Genomic DNA, 19313 nt, shown 5'->3' with positions numbered 1-19313 from the left:
GGGTCTATCACAGTGCTTCCTTTTAGATTTCTGGAAGAGGCTTTGGGACAGCTTTTGGCCTAGAAAGATCACATTCTTTCTTTGGTTGATGGCACCCACGAGTTTGGCAGTCGGTACTTGGTTGACAGTTGGAGGTCGGTCAGCGGCTTGTCTGCGGTGCGGCCACCATCAAGAGTCTCAGAGTCATTGCCTTTGGGATTGCTCGAAGGCTCAACAGATTTGGCAGCGGATTCTCCGCATCTTCGCTATGGACAACAGGGCATCGACCCGAATCATCACTTGGCTTGAGCGATCAGGGCTTATGAGGAGGATGGGGAAGGGATAGCCCTTCAAGTTTCTCACCGTCATATTGTAGCAGTAGCAGTCACAGCCCCTCCTACGGGTGACTGGCGGCCAGGCTCATGCCACAGATGGGAGATTTGCAGTAACATTGCAGCCTGGCACATTTGGCGTGCTAGATGCAGCGAGGCCATCGAGGCTACCCACACTTCGCCAGCTGAGACTATCAGGAGCATATGGCTTGATAGTATTCACACCCTCCGCGGTCAATGGGGGAAGTTACAGCGAGGTTCTAACCGCATGCGAAAGCGGCAAGAAGTCTTCTTGAGACTTTGGAGGCTTGGCCCTTTCCTCACAGATAGAGGCGGTGACCCCATTTGGCATTACAGACCACCTGTGTGGTTGTTCTCCCTCCCTCCCCTTGTATGAGATAGCCTTCACCTCAAAGAGTGGCCAGCTGGAGAAGAAGCATCTCTTCCCCTTATGATCACTTGTTTCCCCCCCTTATATGAGGCGACTTTGTATCTAGCCCACCGTGATTGTACTTGGTCCTTTGTGGCTGTTTTTTCTTTAACTAATGAAGGATCTTTTTCCTGGGAAAAAGAAAAAAAAGGAGGCTTATATCTCCCCAATAAAATTGGAAGAGCATTGGCTGAGATATGTGGAAGCCGTTAACGCACATTCCTACTTTTGCCAAGTCTAGCAAAAGGAGCTCGACGAGTTACCCGTTCAAGTTAACGCCGTGACCACAAAAAAGAAGAAGAGTCAGCCGATTTTCAATCTGCACCCCAAAAGCCTTGCTGCTCTGCGCGAAAAGCACGAAACAAAAAGTTAGCACTAGCCGAACAAGAAGTCAAAAGAAGAATTGAATGAGGAAAGCGCCAAAGTTGAGGAGACCAAACAAGTCCCCGAACACTTTAGAGCCTATACGATAGGAGACCGTTTTGTACAATATGAAAAGGCCCAAAGAACCCATGATGGGAAGCCAAGTACGTCTTATGATGGTCCGGCCAAGGTCAAGGAGATCAACCTGGCAGGCCCAAGGGAAGATCCAAATCCCATTTACATTGGGAAAGAACTCTCTACGGAAGAAGAGAAAGACCTTACTTACCTCCTCATGGAATTTCAAGATTGCTTCCCCAGGAAATATACGGATATGAAGGGTGTACCTCCTAAAGTGGTTAAACATACCATTCCTATGGTAGGAGCAAGGCCAGCTAAGCAGAGAGCATACCCTATGAACCCCAAGTACTCCAAGATGGTCCGGGAAAAAATCGATCGGCTCATAGATGGCAGATTCATCTACGAGATAGAGCACATTGAATGGGTCTCACCCATCGTGATAGTGTCCAAAAAGAACGGAAAAGTGAGTGTGCGTGGACCTCAAAAAGGTCAATGCCGCCACAATACAAGATCACTATCCATTGCCCTTCGCAGAAAATGTGCTCGAGCAGGTTGCAGGAAAGGAAGCTTACAGCTTCCTTGATGGGTTTTCCAACTACAATAAAGTGCTGATTGACCCAAAAGATTAACATAAATTGGCTTTTGCCACTGAATGGGGCACATATGCATACCGAGTCATGCCATCTAGATTGCCCAATGTCTCAGACACCTTCCAAAGCCTAATGTGCACACTACAAGAAGTACTATGGAAATTCCTTGAAGTCTTTATGGATGACCTTTGTATCAATTCTAAATGGAAAGCACATTTATGGTGTCTGAGAAAAGTGCTAGAGAGATACCGGCTCTACAGGATCTCTCTTAACCCTCTAAATACCAATTTTGGGTTCGACATGGAGTAATCTTGGGACACATTGTCACAGAATACGGTAGCAAGATGCGACTCATTCTTGAGCTACCGCTCCTACCAACTTCAAGGAAGTCCAACGATTCATGAGGCATATAGGTTATTACCGCTGTTTCATCTTTATGTATACTTACATAGCTCGTCTCCTTTACAGACTCCTGGTGATTTTTGAATGGACAGAGGAGTACCAACAAGTGTATGATACTTTCAAAAAAGCATTGGCAAGCACTCCCATCTTGAGATCACCTAATTGGGAATAATTGGGAAATCATATTCCATGTCCACATAGATGCCTCTGCCTTCGCAATTGCCTGCGTATTGGCTCAATCTGGAGAACACAATAAGGATTTCCCTATTAGCTTTGCTAGTTGCCTGTTAAACAAAGCAGAACGAAATTATACCACTACGGAAAGAGAAGGGTTAGTCATGGTCTATATAGTTAAAAAGTTGTCATTACCTTTTGGTGACCAAATTTGTTTTCTTCGTAGACCATCACGCTCTTCTTTATCTGGTGAATAAACCTTGCACCATGGGCAAAATCACCATATGGCTCCTAATTCTACTAGAATTTGATTTTTCAGACACGGTACGTAAAGGCTCCCAACATGTATTGATTGACCATTGCATTCCTAATGGCGAGCCACTGGTGGGTGTTGATGACAACATACCAGATGCCCCCCTGTTCCAACCATGCCCGACTCCTGAATGGAGAGAGGAAGTTGCACACTTCCTAGCTAAAGGCCAACCCACCGAAGCACCGATCAACAAGAAAGGCACCCTTGCCACAACACATAATTGGAGCTCTCATGACATTCCCCCCTACTTCCTCTCTGACTACTAAGAACATATTTGGGCAAGAGGTTGTCTTATCTATTTGTTATAGGTGGACAAGTGATGTGGGATTCGTGTGCCTGCTGATGGAATGAAAGCGTCACTCCATGAACTTAGTGTTGGTTTCTCCTAATGCATGCTTTAATAGTAAATCGAAACGCATATCACTTAAGCATTCCGGTAGCTACCGGCATACACGCGGACCTCCCAAAGCATGCTGAGTGCTACCCAAGCATGCCAATAGAGCTGTCAATGCATGACGATAGTTCCTAATGCAGGCTTTATTAGTAAATAGAAACACATATCACTTAATCATTCCGGTAGCTACTAGCATGCACGGGGACCTCCCAATGCATGGCGGGTGCTACCTAAGCATGCCGATAGCTACCGGCAAGTGTCAGTAGCACCTGAGAGCTAATGGCATGCATCAGGATTTCCCAATGCATGTTGGACGCTACCTAAGCATGCCGGTAGCTACTGACATGCATTGGGAGCTCTCAGTGCATGCCGTTAGCTCTCGGGTACTACTATTGATGCTTGCCGGTAGCTACCGGATGCGAAGCTTCCAATGCATGCAGGGTCCTACCTTAGCATGCCAGTACTCCCCAAGCATGTTGAAATCTATCGTCATGTACTGACATTTTCTAATGCATGTGAGGTGCTACCTAAGCACGTCGATAGCTACTGGCATGGACTAGAAGCTCCCAATACATGCCGAGTGCTACCTAAGCATGCTGAAAGCTATCGGCATGCATCGAGACCTTCCAATGTATATTGGGTAATTAAGCACACCAATAGCTACCAACATGCAACCGGGACCTCCCAATGCATGTCGGGTGCTACTTAAGTATGCCGATAGCTACCGACATGCACTAGAAGCTCGCAATGCATGTTGGGTGCTACCTAAGAATGCTGAAAGCTATCGGCATGCACCGAGACCTTCCAATGCATACCGGTTGCTACCTAAGCACGCTGATAGCTACTACAAAACACTATCCCAACTTAAGTTCTTGTCGTGCCTATGTTATAACCCAGTAGTTTCCTCAGAATAGTTCCTACTTGGAAGAAACAACCCAAAACAATCCAAAAACTGTCTTCACCTACTACAGAGTGGCCCAATACCCCTTCCACTTTTCCAAATCCAGAAAAACTTGATAGGACTAGTTCTCTACCTCTTTGTTTCCTATATGACCAAAGGGAAAACAACAGGTATCTTTATTTGTGAAAATTATATGGGATAGATACTCACCCCAATGAAGTTCACTCAAACATAATTTCTCAAGAGAGTTTTCCCCACAGAGTATCCACACTCATGAAGTCAACAACCTTCGAGCTTGCCATATCAATATACGATATTGGTGAATGTCCATGTGTAAAATAGTTGATATTGCAGCGTTTCAAACCCTAAAAAATTGCAAAGGGGAAGATCTACTATAGAGTAAACACTTCTAGCTAGACTTCGATCCTTGATGCTAAAGATCTTACAAGAAAACTATCCTAGTTTCTCTACCAAGAACTAGAAATGGTTTGAGTCAAAATCATGTTATGATTGAAAGTATTTGAATTCTTTATCTGGACCTCTCTAGGGTGAAGGGCATAGGTAGCTAAATAATAAGACTATCAATGCCTATTTCTTACGAGAAGTTCGGTAGGTCATTCATGTGCCAATGTGTGACATTTACTAACAAGAGAACTATGTGCACTAGTATTGCCTCAAAGGAACAAATTTGAAGTGTAACTTTAAAATAGACATATTACCTTGGTAATTGGGCTCAAGGAATTTCAGATAGAAACCTCAAGTATGGCTTAATTTGTGTATTGAGACTTGAAGGTTTCAACCGAACTACATGTTCAAAGCTAGAGAACTTGTATGAATCATGGAGTCGTCAATTATGGAACTTGTCAAAGATAACTTAAATTTTGACCCTATGCTTAGAAAAGGATGATTATGCAGCTGAGTCTAGAACAATTTTGTTAAGATTGACATCTCAACACATAGACCCTCAATTGTATAAAGCATCATTTGAAAAGTTGAATTATGGACTTGAGTACTGAATGAGTTGTGGATAAGTCCAAAGGGATATGTCCCACTTCCCTTCATCTTTAGAAAGGTGAGCTCTTAAGGGGGAAGTATGTTACATCCCTTGCATTGGCATGGGTCGATGTTCCATGGACTAAGGCATCTGTGCATGAGGCTTTTTTAATAAGCACACATTACCCACAAGTTATGTCCAGTTACTCTATGAATCTCCTGAATCAACAGATGAGGTTTACCAGGCTCTAAAATGGGGATCTAAATGAAGTCCATTGAAATGGGGTTGGAAAAAGAATGTGCATACCAATGCCTGAATGCATGCATATACAATAAATTTTACATGATACATAGGACTTTTGACATGATATGTGTTATAGACAGTACAAACACTAGCAAAAATAAAATACATGAGATCTTACACCTCAGCCAACATCTATCTCATGAATACCTAATTTGACACAAAGGAGAGATGTAGCATTCCAATCAAAATTTGTCTCTGCCAACAAGGACATCATTGACGGAAGATAAAAAGGTTGCAAGTTGAACCGTCATAGAATTTATAGATCTCATAAAATCCATACAGAGAAGCACTTACTCTCTTGCCCCTTGAAGGTCCAATTGAAAAGTAGTTTCAAACAGTCTCTGCATTCACAATACAAATAAAATTTGTATGTAACAATTGTATCCAAAATAAATGAAAACTTGGTTAAAAAATGCAGAATCTTAAAGAGAGAATGATAAAATTGCCTCCAACTCTACTCACCAACATTATTATTGCCGACTATACCGGAAAATACCTGAAGAGAAGGTCCATCTATGCTCCCAGACTTGCAAAAGGGAATAAAGATCATGTATGCCATCACCAATCCTGCAGCATAACTGTTGATAGAAAGCAAACAATAATGTAATAAAACACGACTAGGAGAGAGTACACGTTTTGTCTATGATCAAGTAAGGAATGTTCAATATTGTTATGCCGACTGATAAGGAACACAAGCACCATATTTTAATACAAATAATTACAAAAAGCCAGCAAATGCACAAGGAAGTACTCCCCATACATGTCATCAGCTATTCCAAAAGCCTTTTGTTCCAAAGGTGTCATCGCCCCAGCTGATCTTGCTCTTCGCCATAAACTTTCTGACAATGCTGCAGTGGCTGATCCTACTGAAAAATCCTCTAATCCACCCCCAATGTTCTGCTGCTTCCAAGGCAACCCATTACTATGACTACGAAAGATAGCTTCGTTACTGGGAGAGGAAATCCAGTCAAACTAGTTATGAGCAGTTTCTCAATCACCATCACATTAATTGACTAATAGCATCATCTTTAGCCCATCTAGACATTACTAGCACCAAAAGCATCACCATGCCTGAAAGATAATCGTGCTTATTTGATACACAACTTAAAAAGTACTAGCTCTTCTTTTGAAGTCTTAGAAATTCCTCCTCTGCAGCCATTAACATTAAATAACATTTGAGGTTATAGCGGATGATTAAGTGCAAAATGCTGAAGACATGGTGAATCCCCCAAAAGAAGATCGATCCTACCAAAGATTAGGTGCATCTAAAAAACATCTATAGAAACTCTTTAGCTGCGAGTTGAAAAGAGGTGGGGACTTCAAGAGACAGCAGGGGGGGTATTGGGGAAGTGTCGCACTGGGGCCCGTGATTCCAACCTTGCCTGTCGAGATGGCACAGAAAAGCTCCTCCCTGTTCCTGCATAGCTCAAGCTGCTCTCGAAGAGTTCCTATTGGCCACAGAGGGTGTAAATAGGTCTGTCCGCATTTGTACGAGGCGTGGAAAATTCCTCATGGTCTCACAACACCATGCCCACCAAATATTCCATGCTATGGGAGTACAAATGAACTCTAAGTGGGAGTCCATGGTCCACGATGTCATGGGTACCTCACTCGCGTCATCCCAGGGTATACACCAGATGGAGTGCTAAGCCTGTGCAGTCCTTAATATTTTAGTGTGCCAGATCTGTGTCAATCGCCTTGGTGATGGCACCCCGGGTGAGTGCTCATGCAACCTGGAGATCCCAGAGCAAATGGTATTACGACACTTATGCTCACCTGCAACATCGACAACCAACTGGCCAGCCAAGCCTCCACAGAAAGACCTTTATGAGTTGCAAGATGGAGAAGGTAAGAGATCTTGGTTTTTCCAGAGACTTCACCAAAAGATCCAATTGCATAGCGCCCTACCATGCCTCGAGCAGAAAAATGCTAATGGAAATGGAGGATCAGGCATCACTGATAAAGCTAGATCCAATGTCCTAGGTGGTGCAGAAGGCGGAAAAGAGATAGCCAAGGCCGGAGGGTGTGCCAACACCCCCAATCTAGCCCGACTGAACTGCTTTTACCTAGAGAAGTGGGCCTGGGACAGAGGCAGCATGGTTAGTACCTTGGCAGGCACTACCCTCTCTGAGTGGATTTCTCTCAAAATGATCCCTGGAAGCATGGGCAACATCAGCCAGCTAGGATGCCAGACAATCTTCTTCAGAAACCAAAAACTCAGGAGGGTTGAGATGATGTCGCAGGAATTCCTTTTCTTGCCTGAAACTCGCTTCTAAAAATCTGGACCAGGCACTTGCCAAAGTTAGCACTTTTCTCAGTCAGCCGACTAGGACATGCTGCTGAGAGCTTTCACAGAGCAGGCCTGCAGCTTGTACTGGAGTCTTGCCACGCTTCAGAGGATCCTACAAAGTACCACTACCACGTCCGTGGACCCAGGAACTTCTTTACCTCCTTAGAACCTTAGCACTATCAAGACAACATCCACCATCAGAAAAGACCTGATGACCCTGCCGCCCCCCTCCCCCTTTTATGCAAACTAAAAAAGCAAGGCTATACAAACACGTTGCACACCACACTAGGGTGGGCTAGTTCTCCCTCCTTATGACATCTTCTATTCCACAGGAACAAAATCCATCTCCGACTTAACCACAGAACCTGAGGATCTCTCTTCACTAGAGCCAAGTCATGCATACACAGTCAAAGATCATAACCATGAGCCAGTAGTCTTTTGTGATATCTTTGCGATAGAGAGCTATAAGCCTTCAACCCTATGAGTGCCATTGATATCAAAAAGCAACACCAAAAATAAATCCAGAGGCCAAAACATAGATAATAATGCTCTGCCTGCATCCAATTCATAAGATAGCATCAAACATCAAAATAGCATCTAACATGTAGACAAGCGTTAGTCCAATATCAAGCAACGCTGGTCAACTCTGGACAAATTGTAATGGGGATCATGTATCTCCGAGATTTTAATCAAACTCAATGACGAACACAATTAACTACAATGAATATGCCACACAAAAAAAAAAGTAGAGCACAACACACCACACTACGGGTCCAAAATCCCCCGCCCCCCAAGGCTGATATGTATTGCCCAAAGGAACTTTGATTTGTACAAAACTTGTGGAAACCCCAGCCCATACACCAAAATTTCCAAGACCAACTAAATGAATACAACACAAAAACAAGATTTGTCGGTGCCAATGTTGGTCCTTCCAATGGATCCTCTTGCCAGCAATCTATCAAGCAAGAGACCCAAACTCCAGACACAGCTAGGAGTACCTTGGTAGCCCATTTACAGTAATCACAAGTGTACCTCCACAAAAGGGCAGCTTACCACTCCACAAAGTCATTCACAAGCTTGCCCACCTGGCAACCTTGTTCTCTGCAGTTCTATCAAGGTTGTCTTCAAAGTCTTCAAAATGAATCATCCAATCAGCTTGGGCCACTTACTGAGGGGCACCCAGCGTATTAAGTGTTTGCACTATTTACTAAGTGCCTGCATATTACACCTTAGTAAAACCATAATAAAATATCAATCAAATTAAAAACGGTTTAGTTTCCGATTTTCCTCTTGCAAGACCCATGTGAAACCACAAGCAAGTCAAGCATGTGTGTCCTTGGGGCTTCCAAACGTCCATCGGTCTTGTGGACATTCACATGCAATAAATCCAGGCAGTGCCCACAGTAAAAAACAGTTTACAGTGCACAAACCATTTCATATTCATTAAACAAGCGACGTATAAATGCATAAATAAATGTCAAGGACAATCTCCCATCTTCCAAAGCTTGTACCAAGTGAATCTCCACGCAAGGGGTCAAGCTGGTGACTTTTCACACAACTTTTGTGCACTTGGCCTCGTTGGCCTCAACAGAGGCTTCCAAAAGTAAACATATTGTTCAGGAACAAACCTTTTGAGTCCAGCTTAGAGCCATGCGTCGCCTATTTCCACTTAGAAACCCAACTTAGGAACACGCCATATTCAACTTAGGACTTAACTTAGAAACAAACCATTACTAACTTGGGCTATTCTTGAATTATTCCAACTTGAGAATTCTCTCATCCCAACTTAGAAACAAGCCTTTCTTGCTCCAACTTGAGAACAAGCCAGATCCATCATAGGATCAGATATTTATAACCCTGCTTTGACTTTTGGTGGATCCAGACCCGGCAGCACTATTCAATGCAATGCACTGTATGGTGCTTCCTCTCTATCAATAGTCTAATTCCAGCATTGAAGATTTCATGGTGTTAATTGCTCAATCATTCATCTGATTCATTTAACATTAAATTGGCAACAGAGTTTTGTTGTTCACTGGCATCGCATCTTGGCGTTGTCCCCTAAGGCTCTCTCCAGTGCTTCTCCAAGGGATCTTGAATATTCTCTCTCTGCAATGGTTCTCCCAAACCTGCAAAGTGTATGAAAAATAGGGCGCAAAAGTCGATGACATGAGGATGATGATGCTGATGAAGCTATTGATGATGATGAGCTGATGAAGTTGGCTGCAGGCAAAATGTGCGGAGTCCCACATGGAGAGGATGGCGCCGCTTTCTCTTCTTCGATGCTCCAGGCCATGCAGGCCACGTCTCTTCTTCAAAAAGCTTCGGCAAGGCTTTTAATTTATTCACCTAATGTTATAAAACCTTAGGCTCAGCAAGGAGGCACACGGGCAGCCCATTTGGGTTTTGGGGTGAATGGAATGGCGCCCACTGACAGTGTTTTAAATAAAGTGCCTGGGTGGCCTTTTTTTTAATGAAGCATGGACCTGCAAGCTGAAAATATAAACAGAGAGCTGTTCTTTGAGCATTTCCTCGCCAGAAAATAGAGGATGGGGTTTTCGCCCAAGCTTTCCACTCCAGCCCTGTGGTGTGGGAGGTCCACATAGTTGGGGTGACGACAAAAGAGTCCTCTCCCCCACTTACAAGTGTGACCGAGCACAATCCTGGGCCTTAGAGATGGGAAATACCAAAAGAGAAACCCGCAAGAGCAAGCCTGCATAAATAGACGCGTGGATTTGTAAGTGTTCCACCTGTACCGCGGCCCCTCTCCACTATAATGCCGGTAAGATTCTTCACCTTCTCTGTTGTTCAAATGAATACACCTACAAAAATGGGTGAGAAGTTGGATGCCCTAGTGTTGCCCGAGAATAGCAAGTTGCACTAGATATGGAAGTTCACGATAAGAATTCCTGGACTTACAGGACCTTAGGGAGATTTAGGTGATTCGTCTCTTTCCTCGTTCTTTTTCCGTGGCTAATTAGAATGGCTGGTTAGACTTTAGGTCATTTCTTTGCCATCTCTAAGTGATTCTTTTTCCGTGGCTGGTTAGATTTTTTCTGATTTAGAACAGCCATTGATCTGTATTTTCATTCATCCAGGGCTCATTTGGTTTGCCCGACTTCATATGCAAGTTTTCCATTGGTGGTGAGGTGTTGGAGAGTATAATTTGAGAACACTTCAGGTTCCTGCTGGATGACAGGGTGAAGCCCCAACTCGAATTGTGCAAAAAACATGGCCTTGAAATCAACCCATCTGGTGTTGACCGTGCCGACAAGCTTCTTGGACAACCACCAATCACTTACAATGTCTTTGAGTGCATCCCAACATGATGGAGTTTTGATTCCTCCCTGAAATCTTCAGCATAAAATGCAATCTCAAACGCTTAATGAAAGAAAAATCTTTGTTTGGATCAAGCTTACCATGAAAATTAGCAAAGTTGATATCCTTGTCGCCCAATTTGAAATCGTTCAGTTGCTTCTTATGGCGAGAATCTTCATGTTGCATTCTCTTATCTTCATGATGAGGTGAATGATACGGGTTTTCTTCTCACGATTACAAACAGCTTGGGCCACTTCTATCTCTTTTTCTATGCATAGACACACTGCACACCAAACTTGATCATAGCTCTTGCTAAAACAATTAAGATGCACAAAACTCCTCTATGAGAAGAAAATGGAGATGCTAGAAAAAGTGCCTTAACATTGTGCTTGGAAATCCTAAATGCACATGCTTTTGAGGTTGCAAAACTACGGCAAACAATGAAGAAAACTACACGGAAGAATCATACAATACACGAACTCTCGAAAAGTGGCCGACCAAGTTCAAGAGCATATAGTCCTAGGGTTGAGGCAATAAACCTAACTCCCCCCTCCCCCCCATCCCCCCAAGAGAAAAAAAAAAGCCAAGCCTTGGAGTAGCATGAATATAATGCAAACCTTTATGGGAAATCCTTAGTGGTGCCTCTTGTTTTAGTTGATTACTGTGTTAGGTCAAGTAGGTGACTCCCTGATTCTAGCCATCACCTTTTAGGTAAGTCAGGTGAGAGATCTTAGGGGAGGTGGAGTGATTCTAGGCCTCTAGGCGCCTCCTCTTCATATGAGCCTATATAAACAGGTCATTCTACTCATTCACTAGAGAGCTATGTGGAGAGAGTAGAGTGCATACTTTGTGTACTTAGTGCTTGGTCCTGGAAATACACTTAGTGCTTGATCCTGGAAATACTCTCTTCATTAGGACTTCATTAGCATATGTTTATGGTTAATGTCTAAGTGGTGACTCTTGAGCACATTCCATTGCTCATTGGTCATATCTTATCTTAATCTAAGTGATTGCATGTGTTGCTTCAAGTACAACATGGCCTTTCTCTTGCATGTGGGATAATTCTCACTTGGTAATGTGGGTTCTCACACTCACTCCATATTTTCCTTGTGCTCTTTGGCACCACATTTCACAACACCAGGCCCTAAAAATGTCATCATCTCCCTCTTGTTTAAGTCACTCCCAAGTTTGGACTTCAATATGATGTGTGTGATACCTATTCTCTCGTTCACTTGGGCTGCAACCCAACTGTCACTTCCTACAATTACAAACATGTACCAAATGAAATCAAATGGATAGAAAATATGACACAAAAGAAACCACATGTATTTAAATAAGAAAATATGACAGTTGGGCTGCAACCCAACTGTCATTTCCTACAATTACAAACATGTACCAAATGAAATCAAATGGATAGAAAATATGACACATAAGAAGCCACATGTATTTAAATATGAGTTATATAATAACTAAAAAGTTTGGTGGTCCAAGCCACCTTTCCTATGGACCCAAATTTTTTGATGCTGTACTTCTCCAATTGTGAGTTAGCTTATGTGGTAACCATCTTCATTGTTTGATTCACTTAACCATTTCCAAGCTTAAGCTCACACCATGTCTTTTAACAACAATAACCTCACAGGAGATGCACAACCTCATGCAGGATGAAAAAGAAAGGCAAAGGAGAACATGCAGTGGAGTATAGCATGTGCTACTAAAAATGGCAAACAAAGCAGATGCACTTGTACAAACCACTCATTTAAGATATTGCATATATCACAAGATAGAACCTTGCAAAGAGTGAAGAGAGAATGTCATACAGACACCCAACTATTCATTGAGGAAGACCTAACCCCACATCACGAAGCTCAACAAATGAAGCTTTTAGACACCGCAGCAAAATAACAAGGCAAAATCCACCAAACCGCCTGCTCTTGCATAAGGAAACAGGGTCTATCAGAGACCCAAAACAGGCTTTTGGAAATGCACTAGCCAGCCTTGCAATAAGGGACTGAAGCTTGAGAAGATAGTACATGATGCAGGTTTTATGTTCCTAAAGCTGAAAGGATCTTGCCAAGCGAAACAAACTATGATTTCTTATTGCTAGAATTCATTTTTAAGCGACTTGTGTCAAAAAGGCACTCTTCTATAAGATGCTCTCAAATTTTCTTTGGCTTAAAGGTTTTCATGAGTCCTGCTCGTGAACCTTATGTAAAAGTGCACATGGTTTGGTTAGAAGACATTACTTGCATAATCACTTTGATGTGGTCATTGGTTGCTTAATGTAAATTTGAGAGTGAACTAAGGAATCAAGCCTGTGCGACCAGATGATTTGAGTTTCATGCCAGTTCATGACTTCAATATTGCATACAGACTCTTAGAGTTGGTTTCGGGTGGTTAAAAGTGGTCAATTACAGACCTTCACGAATTTGGAATGTTTGTTTGAACCAATCAAACCATGCTAAATGGCTAAATGTCAATAACACAACGATATAATAAAGCAAAAAAAAAAGAGATATACGTGTTATATTTATGTTAAAAAAAACTGTATCTACCTATTCAGTTTCAAGAAGCCAAACTTTGTGCAAAGCTCCCAAAACATGACTTTTAAGTAATTGTTATTTACTTCCTCTTTTTTTTGAATTTGAAGGATATATTCGGTGAAAGATATACAAAATAATTAAAATTGATATACCTTAGAATGATTTACTTTTTTCAAAGTATTCTGGTCCTTGCATGGAATATGACACACAAAGGTTGCAGTTACATTTTGAAACATCCAACACCGCACAATGCAAAGACAACCATGGGCAGATAGGTGATCAAACACTTTGAAAGATATTATATGGTAGACAATAATGGGCAGCTAGGTCACAAGTGCTCTATATATATGCATGCATGCATGTGTGCTTTTGTGTGTGTATGTGCCCTTATGCATCTTCCCTTCTTCATGATTAGAAATTAGCCTTGTCCTCTATTCAGTGGCATGGTAGAGATGCATTGACTAGGAATTCTCTTCAATTCGAAAGCATTCATTGGTCTTCAGTGTTTCCTCAACCACTTGCAATATAGGAACACACGAAAGGCCTGCTTTTGGCCTCCATTGGAGTTAACACTGTGGAGGATGTGGTAGTAGACGAGGGATTTGTGTTTACTTTTCCACAAGCCTGTCTCAACCATAACTTGGGTTTGCATCACACGCGAGTGTGGAAAACTATTACTACACTGTTGTGGCCTTTGAACCCATCCCACCCCTAGATGATCAAGACAGACTTCATGATTGGCAACTTGTAGGTCATACCAGTCCTCTTCGATTGGATGCGCTTACGGCAAGTAATGTGTACAAATTGTTGCTTCCTTTCCCGTGGATCCAGCCTCATGTTGATACTTTATGGGGAATGCATAAGAATACTAACTGGTGGAAACAAAGGCTTCGACTAATCTAGGGTTGTAAGAAAGTTGCCTCTCAAATAATGTCTATTCTTATGGAGATGCCTTGTGGGAATACTTCCAGTTTCCACTTTTCTGGCAAAATCACATATCTCTAGTGATAGATGTGTAGATGTAGACGACATGCAGAGTCCATTCCACATCTTCTTTGGCATTGCACAAAGTCTAGGACTTTCATGCAAGCACTGACTCACAATCTCCAAGGACGTTTTCCATCCTTCAAAGGAGGAACACTCTTTTGGATTTTTGGTGTTTTGCCATCTTGCATGGTTGGATTTGACACTTTCATGATCTGGATAAGCAATTGGGCACTCTAGACTATTTGGAAGGCTCGGAATCATATTATATTTCAACAACCTTCTCTAGATGCATATGCTTTCTTTTGTGCCAATCTTCGCCAGTCCCTACATGACTGTCGTCGACAGGTGGAGTCTATCGATATATTGATACCCAACAGTTTGAGGTCTTTTTCCACTGTTTCTAGCTTTCTTCATTGGATGACTTCCCTCTAAAGTACATCCTCCCCATGTGCATTGCTCCTTGCTAATAGAACACTGGTTTTTTTTACTTTAAAAAAAAAGGTGTGTGTATGTGCACATGAGAGAGTTCTATCTATGCATGCATACATGTGTGCTTTTGTGTATGTGTATGTGCGCATAAGAGAGTCCTATATGTATCTTCCCTTATCCCCCATAGTCGAAAAGAAACCATAAAAATATGATGCCAAAGCTTGAACTAGGACACCTTTTAACTTTGCATAATAATGCCAACATCTACTTCACTGACAATACTTGCATTTCAAGTATTCAGTTTTAGATATTCTCATCATGAAAAATTCTTCTAACCTGCTTTCCGAAAATAACACAAAAGCTAACAAAAGGAATGGATTTTGCAATCTTCTACAGCAATATTGACTAAAAAAGGTCATTTTGAAAAACTACAATACTGAATGCATATACAACAAGAAAGGAAAAAATGTACCTGATGTCAACTGAAAAAGCCATGTCTCTTAGCTGAGAAACAAGAAAATAAACATCTTTCTCTGCCATTGTGCTACATAACAAAACCAAAGAAAGGATCAAGAGGAAGTGGTTACTGTTTGAATTCTCCAAACTTTGCAGTCACTGCAGCACTCCTCAATAAAACACTACTAGTTTCTCAGATCCATTCTTTTTTATGGTGAAGGAATAGATTTTTTAACAGTAGTCTACCGCGTGCAGGTGAGTTGGTAGCTGATTGAACCCTTAAGTGAGATTCGGGTTCAATCCCATCTTGCTGCAGTCAATGGACATCTTTTCACAAGAGGATTGTATTCTGTCGGCACTCTACACACTCCCAAAAAACTGTTCTTGGAGAGAAACAGCATTTTTGACTGAATAGCACGATCTCAACTATGAAAAATAGATAGGAACTATGAGGTATGCCTAAAAAGACACTGACGGACAATGAAGGCTTGATATGCGAAACCTTGATAGGGTTGTAAAACCATCTCAAGACCTCATCCTGCAGAGATAAAAAAATGGTCCTTTGCCCCCAAGGAGTGTGTCCAGGTGTGGTGACCATGGAGGGTAGACTCTTCAGCTGAGCTTTGGGTCTTTGATGTGCTTTGCATGTTGTCCAAGGGCATTTGGATGTCAGCTCATTAATGTGTTGTGTGTTGTCTAGCAGCAGCTGGGCATTTGGACATCACATCATTAATGCGTTCTGTTTGTTATTTAATTTTTCAAGAAAAGATCCTTCCATTAGTCACCAAAAATACAGCCGAATCGGCTAAGCACATGACCCAATCTCAATCATGGGAGACAAGAAAACAATAGAGGACAGAGAGGGGCTCCTCCTTGCTGGCCTCTCTCGGAGGAAGGCTATCTCATATGATTGGGGGGAGGGGGAAACAGCCAAACAGGTGGCCTGTAAAGCCAAGTAACCTCGTTGTCTTTGGCCCCGAGGAAAGGTCCATTGCTCAAAATCCCCAGAAAAGCCTCTCAATGCTTCTGCATACGCTTGGAGCCGCCTCAAAGCTTCTCCCACTGGCCACGGACGGTGTGTATGATGTTCGTCCATATGCTTTTGATGGACTCAACAGGAGGCATGGTAGCGCCCTCGGTGGCCTCACTCTGTGAGCATGCCAAATCTGCCATGCTGCTATATTGGTAATGATCTCCCACCTCTGACAGTGGCTTGTGGTCCTCCTCCCAACTGGGCCTGTTGATAATGGGGCTGCCACGATATTGTGATGAGAGATAAGAAGGGCAAGGTCCTGTCCAGTCTCCTCATATGCTAGGGCTGGTGCTGTTTCAAAAGCCCAGGCTACCCCCTCCTCCCCCCCCCAAAACAAAAAAAGGTGATGATGCATGCTGGTGCCTAGTCCAAGGTGAAAATGCAGAGGATCCACACCAAACCTGATGCGCCTTAGGAAAATCCCAAAAGCAATGCCACTGTGACTCCAGAGGGTGTCCACATCTACAACAAATAGTTGGCCGACTTCCAACTGCCAGCTAGGTGCCCATTGCCAAGCTCCTGTGTGCTATTTGCCAGAGGAAAGGCGTAATCTTCCATGGCTAGAAGTTGTCCCACAGCTGCTCCAAAAATCACGAAGGAAGTGTGTGGGGCTGCCCTTTGTCCACCAGTGTGCTACTCCTGTGTTGGCGTACTATCAACCTTTGGCATCTGAATCGTGCGGCCCAAACGGACTGTGTTGTAACATGCGGAAGCTCACAGAAGAGGACCATACTTTGATAAATACTTTCAGCCCTTGGTTCTTGACCATGAATAGCACAATGCAGAGAAAGTAAGAGTGTAGAGAGAGAGAGAGAGAGAGAGAAAGAAAGAGATATTAACGTCTACAAGAGGCCAAAGTGGCCTATGAGACTAAAGTACCAATACATCCAAAACACTAAATGTCCCGAGTAGAAAATGAAAAGCATAAGCTGAAAAACAACTAGCTATAACATGTGGCCAAAGAGGAACTAGTGGCCTGATACAACTGCCAGAAAAAAGCATATCTGATAAAAGTGTGGAACTGGAAAATGGTAGGCTATGGGAAGCAACTGATATAGACTCATCCCATAATGTCTTGCATAGGTCGATGCAGCATAGACTAGCTGAAGCGCCGAGGTCATGCCGCACGGCGTCATGTTAATATCTCGCATGTATCCTCTGATAATGTCTCAGCTAGGGCCGCAGCCTAGCGGGTCGTGGACGCTGTGCTCTATATAGCTCTCCATCTCTGTCTAGGGTGACTCCTCGAGGTGGATGTGTGGGCCCAATTGACTCGTGGTCAACGGTACGCGGGGTCGCTGCTGCTTTGAAGAAGCCGGTAAGGGTGCGCTGGCCTATGTCTCGGACATGTCCCCCCTGTTTGGAGCATAGGATGTGGTCTCGGTGTCTGCGCAACTCAAGGGGAAAAAGCCCAAGGCAACGCTGGTCTGAGTAGTCCATCACTCTTGACAATGGCCCAAATCCATCTCGGAAGAGGCTATGAAAGCGCCCTTGGATCTCGTAGTACACTTGTAGTGCTCCGCAATCTCGGGCTCCAGCTGACAGAGCTGGCAAATCCGATCCTCAGGGGGGAAGGGAGACGGCTCCATATCGATTGGTCTCTATCCTCGGTTGATGTGAAGACGTGCGGATCTAGCCAATAGCACATCTAACTCCATGAGAGAGGTGAATGTCCATGTACCTCGGGCAAACAACAAAACCATTAGGGGATAAGTGGAGAAGATGCTCTCGGTAGAAAGCCATCTTCGTCCCTAGTGGCGCGGCCGGTGTGATCCATGTGCGTGCTATGTATAGCTGAATGATATCCATCCTGATGATCTTGTTGAGCTCACTCCGGCTCAACTCCAGGAAGGGGGGGTCCAAGCTGTACTGTAAAGGTGGAAGGTGGTCCATATGCATACCATGTAGCTGTAACCATGTGCTAGTTTGGGCATAACAGCACTCCGTCTCGCCCTTTGATGCGAGCTATCTGGACGACTCTAGTGCAAGTCTAGAGTATCTGTTCCTGGAGAGGCTCCATAGCCTATGTATGAAAGTGACCGTTTGGAAGAGGGCCTCAGCTACGATCGGTGGGGCTCCAGCCTCCCATCTCTACCCGGACTATCTCATGTGGTACTGATGATTTACTCCTGATCATGCAGGAAATCATCATCACTAGTGGTCTCTCCATTTGCTCCCACCCATCATAAAACTCCCCTCTACTTGAGGCTGGCTGCTCTACTGCAGATCCACTCCTCCGCATGTGATAGAGACTTGGCCCCCAGATGGGAGCACTATACAAAAGCGCTGGTGTAACCAACGTGTCAAATAACCAGAGCTTCGTCCGAGGCTCATGAAACTGGATGTGTGCACACTGGCTCTCCAAGGCTCCGAGTGCAGCATATCCTCTAGTCAATCTGTCCTCTGCCACCCTCCTCATGGTAACGCGCCGTCCAACAAAAGTGACCCCCAGGTAGACATATCTCCTGACTCTTTGTACTATCTCCCCACCATAGGTGAACTCAGGCAACCGGTTGGCCCACTGCTGAGAGGTGTTAAACACCATTACCTTGGTCTTCCGAAGGTTCACTGTAAAGTCCCTATCCTAGCAGAAGGTCCATAATGCATCCGGGTGTCTCTGCAGCCCCTTTGGTGTATTTGAGATAAGTACAATGTTGTCGGCATAGAGCAACAGAGGATCAACACTCCTCCCAAGCTAGCTCTAGGTCCTCCTAATCTGTCAATGTAGTTGGAGATCGTATCAATGTATAGCCCGAAGAGTCTAGGTGATAGCGGGCAACCCCGCTTCACCCCAATAGAATTAGTGATCTCCTCTGATATCCCTCCCAGAGCTCGGACCCGGCCTCTGACTGACTCATACAATGCTAAGACTCCCCATCTCATCTCAGGGGGCACCCCCATGTCCTGTAGCCTCTGCATCAGCCTCCCTTGTGGTACTGTGTCAAATGCCTTGCGGAAATCGACAAAGCAATAATATACTCTCCTCCCATGAGCTCTGCCCTCCTTGATG

The 19313-nt window shown here is 43.6% G+C and overlaps 1 protein-coding gene across 6 annotated transcripts in view; it reads right to left on the bottom strand.

Annotated features, from left to right (window-relative positions):
* Positions 1-19313, bottom strand: part of LOC147602680 (Protein kinase superfamily protein) — a 124023-nt gene that overhangs the window by 16226 nt on the left and 88484 nt on the right. For 3 of the 6 annotated variants that reach the window (XM_086797519.1, XM_086797521.1, XM_086797522.1), the window contains 4 exons: positions 15287-15358; positions 6014-6202; positions 5750-5831; positions 5548-5594 (listed from right to left, as the gene is read on the bottom strand). In XM_086797519.1, the coding sequence (XP_086653645.1) occupies positions 5548-5594; positions 5750-5831; positions 6014-6202; positions 15287-15358 (390 nt within the window). Of the gene's footprint in view, positions 1-5547; positions 5595-5715; positions 5832-6013; positions 6203-15286; positions 15359-19313 lie in introns of all 6 variants that reach the window. The other 3 variants (XR_015265740.1, XM_086797523.1, XM_086797520.1) reach the window with 3 other exon arrangements.

Source organism: Cibotium barometz, chromosome 66, assembly GCF_041138505.1.
Source record: "Cibotium barometz isolate CiBa-2024 chromosome 66, ASM4113850v1, whole genome shotgun sequence".
Lineage (NCBI taxonomy): Eukaryota > Viridiplantae > Streptophyta > Polypodiopsida > Cyatheales > Cibotiaceae > Cibotium > Cibotium barometz.
Note: the sequence above shows the minus strand (reverse complement) of the source record. Positions and strands in the feature narration are given on the sequence as shown.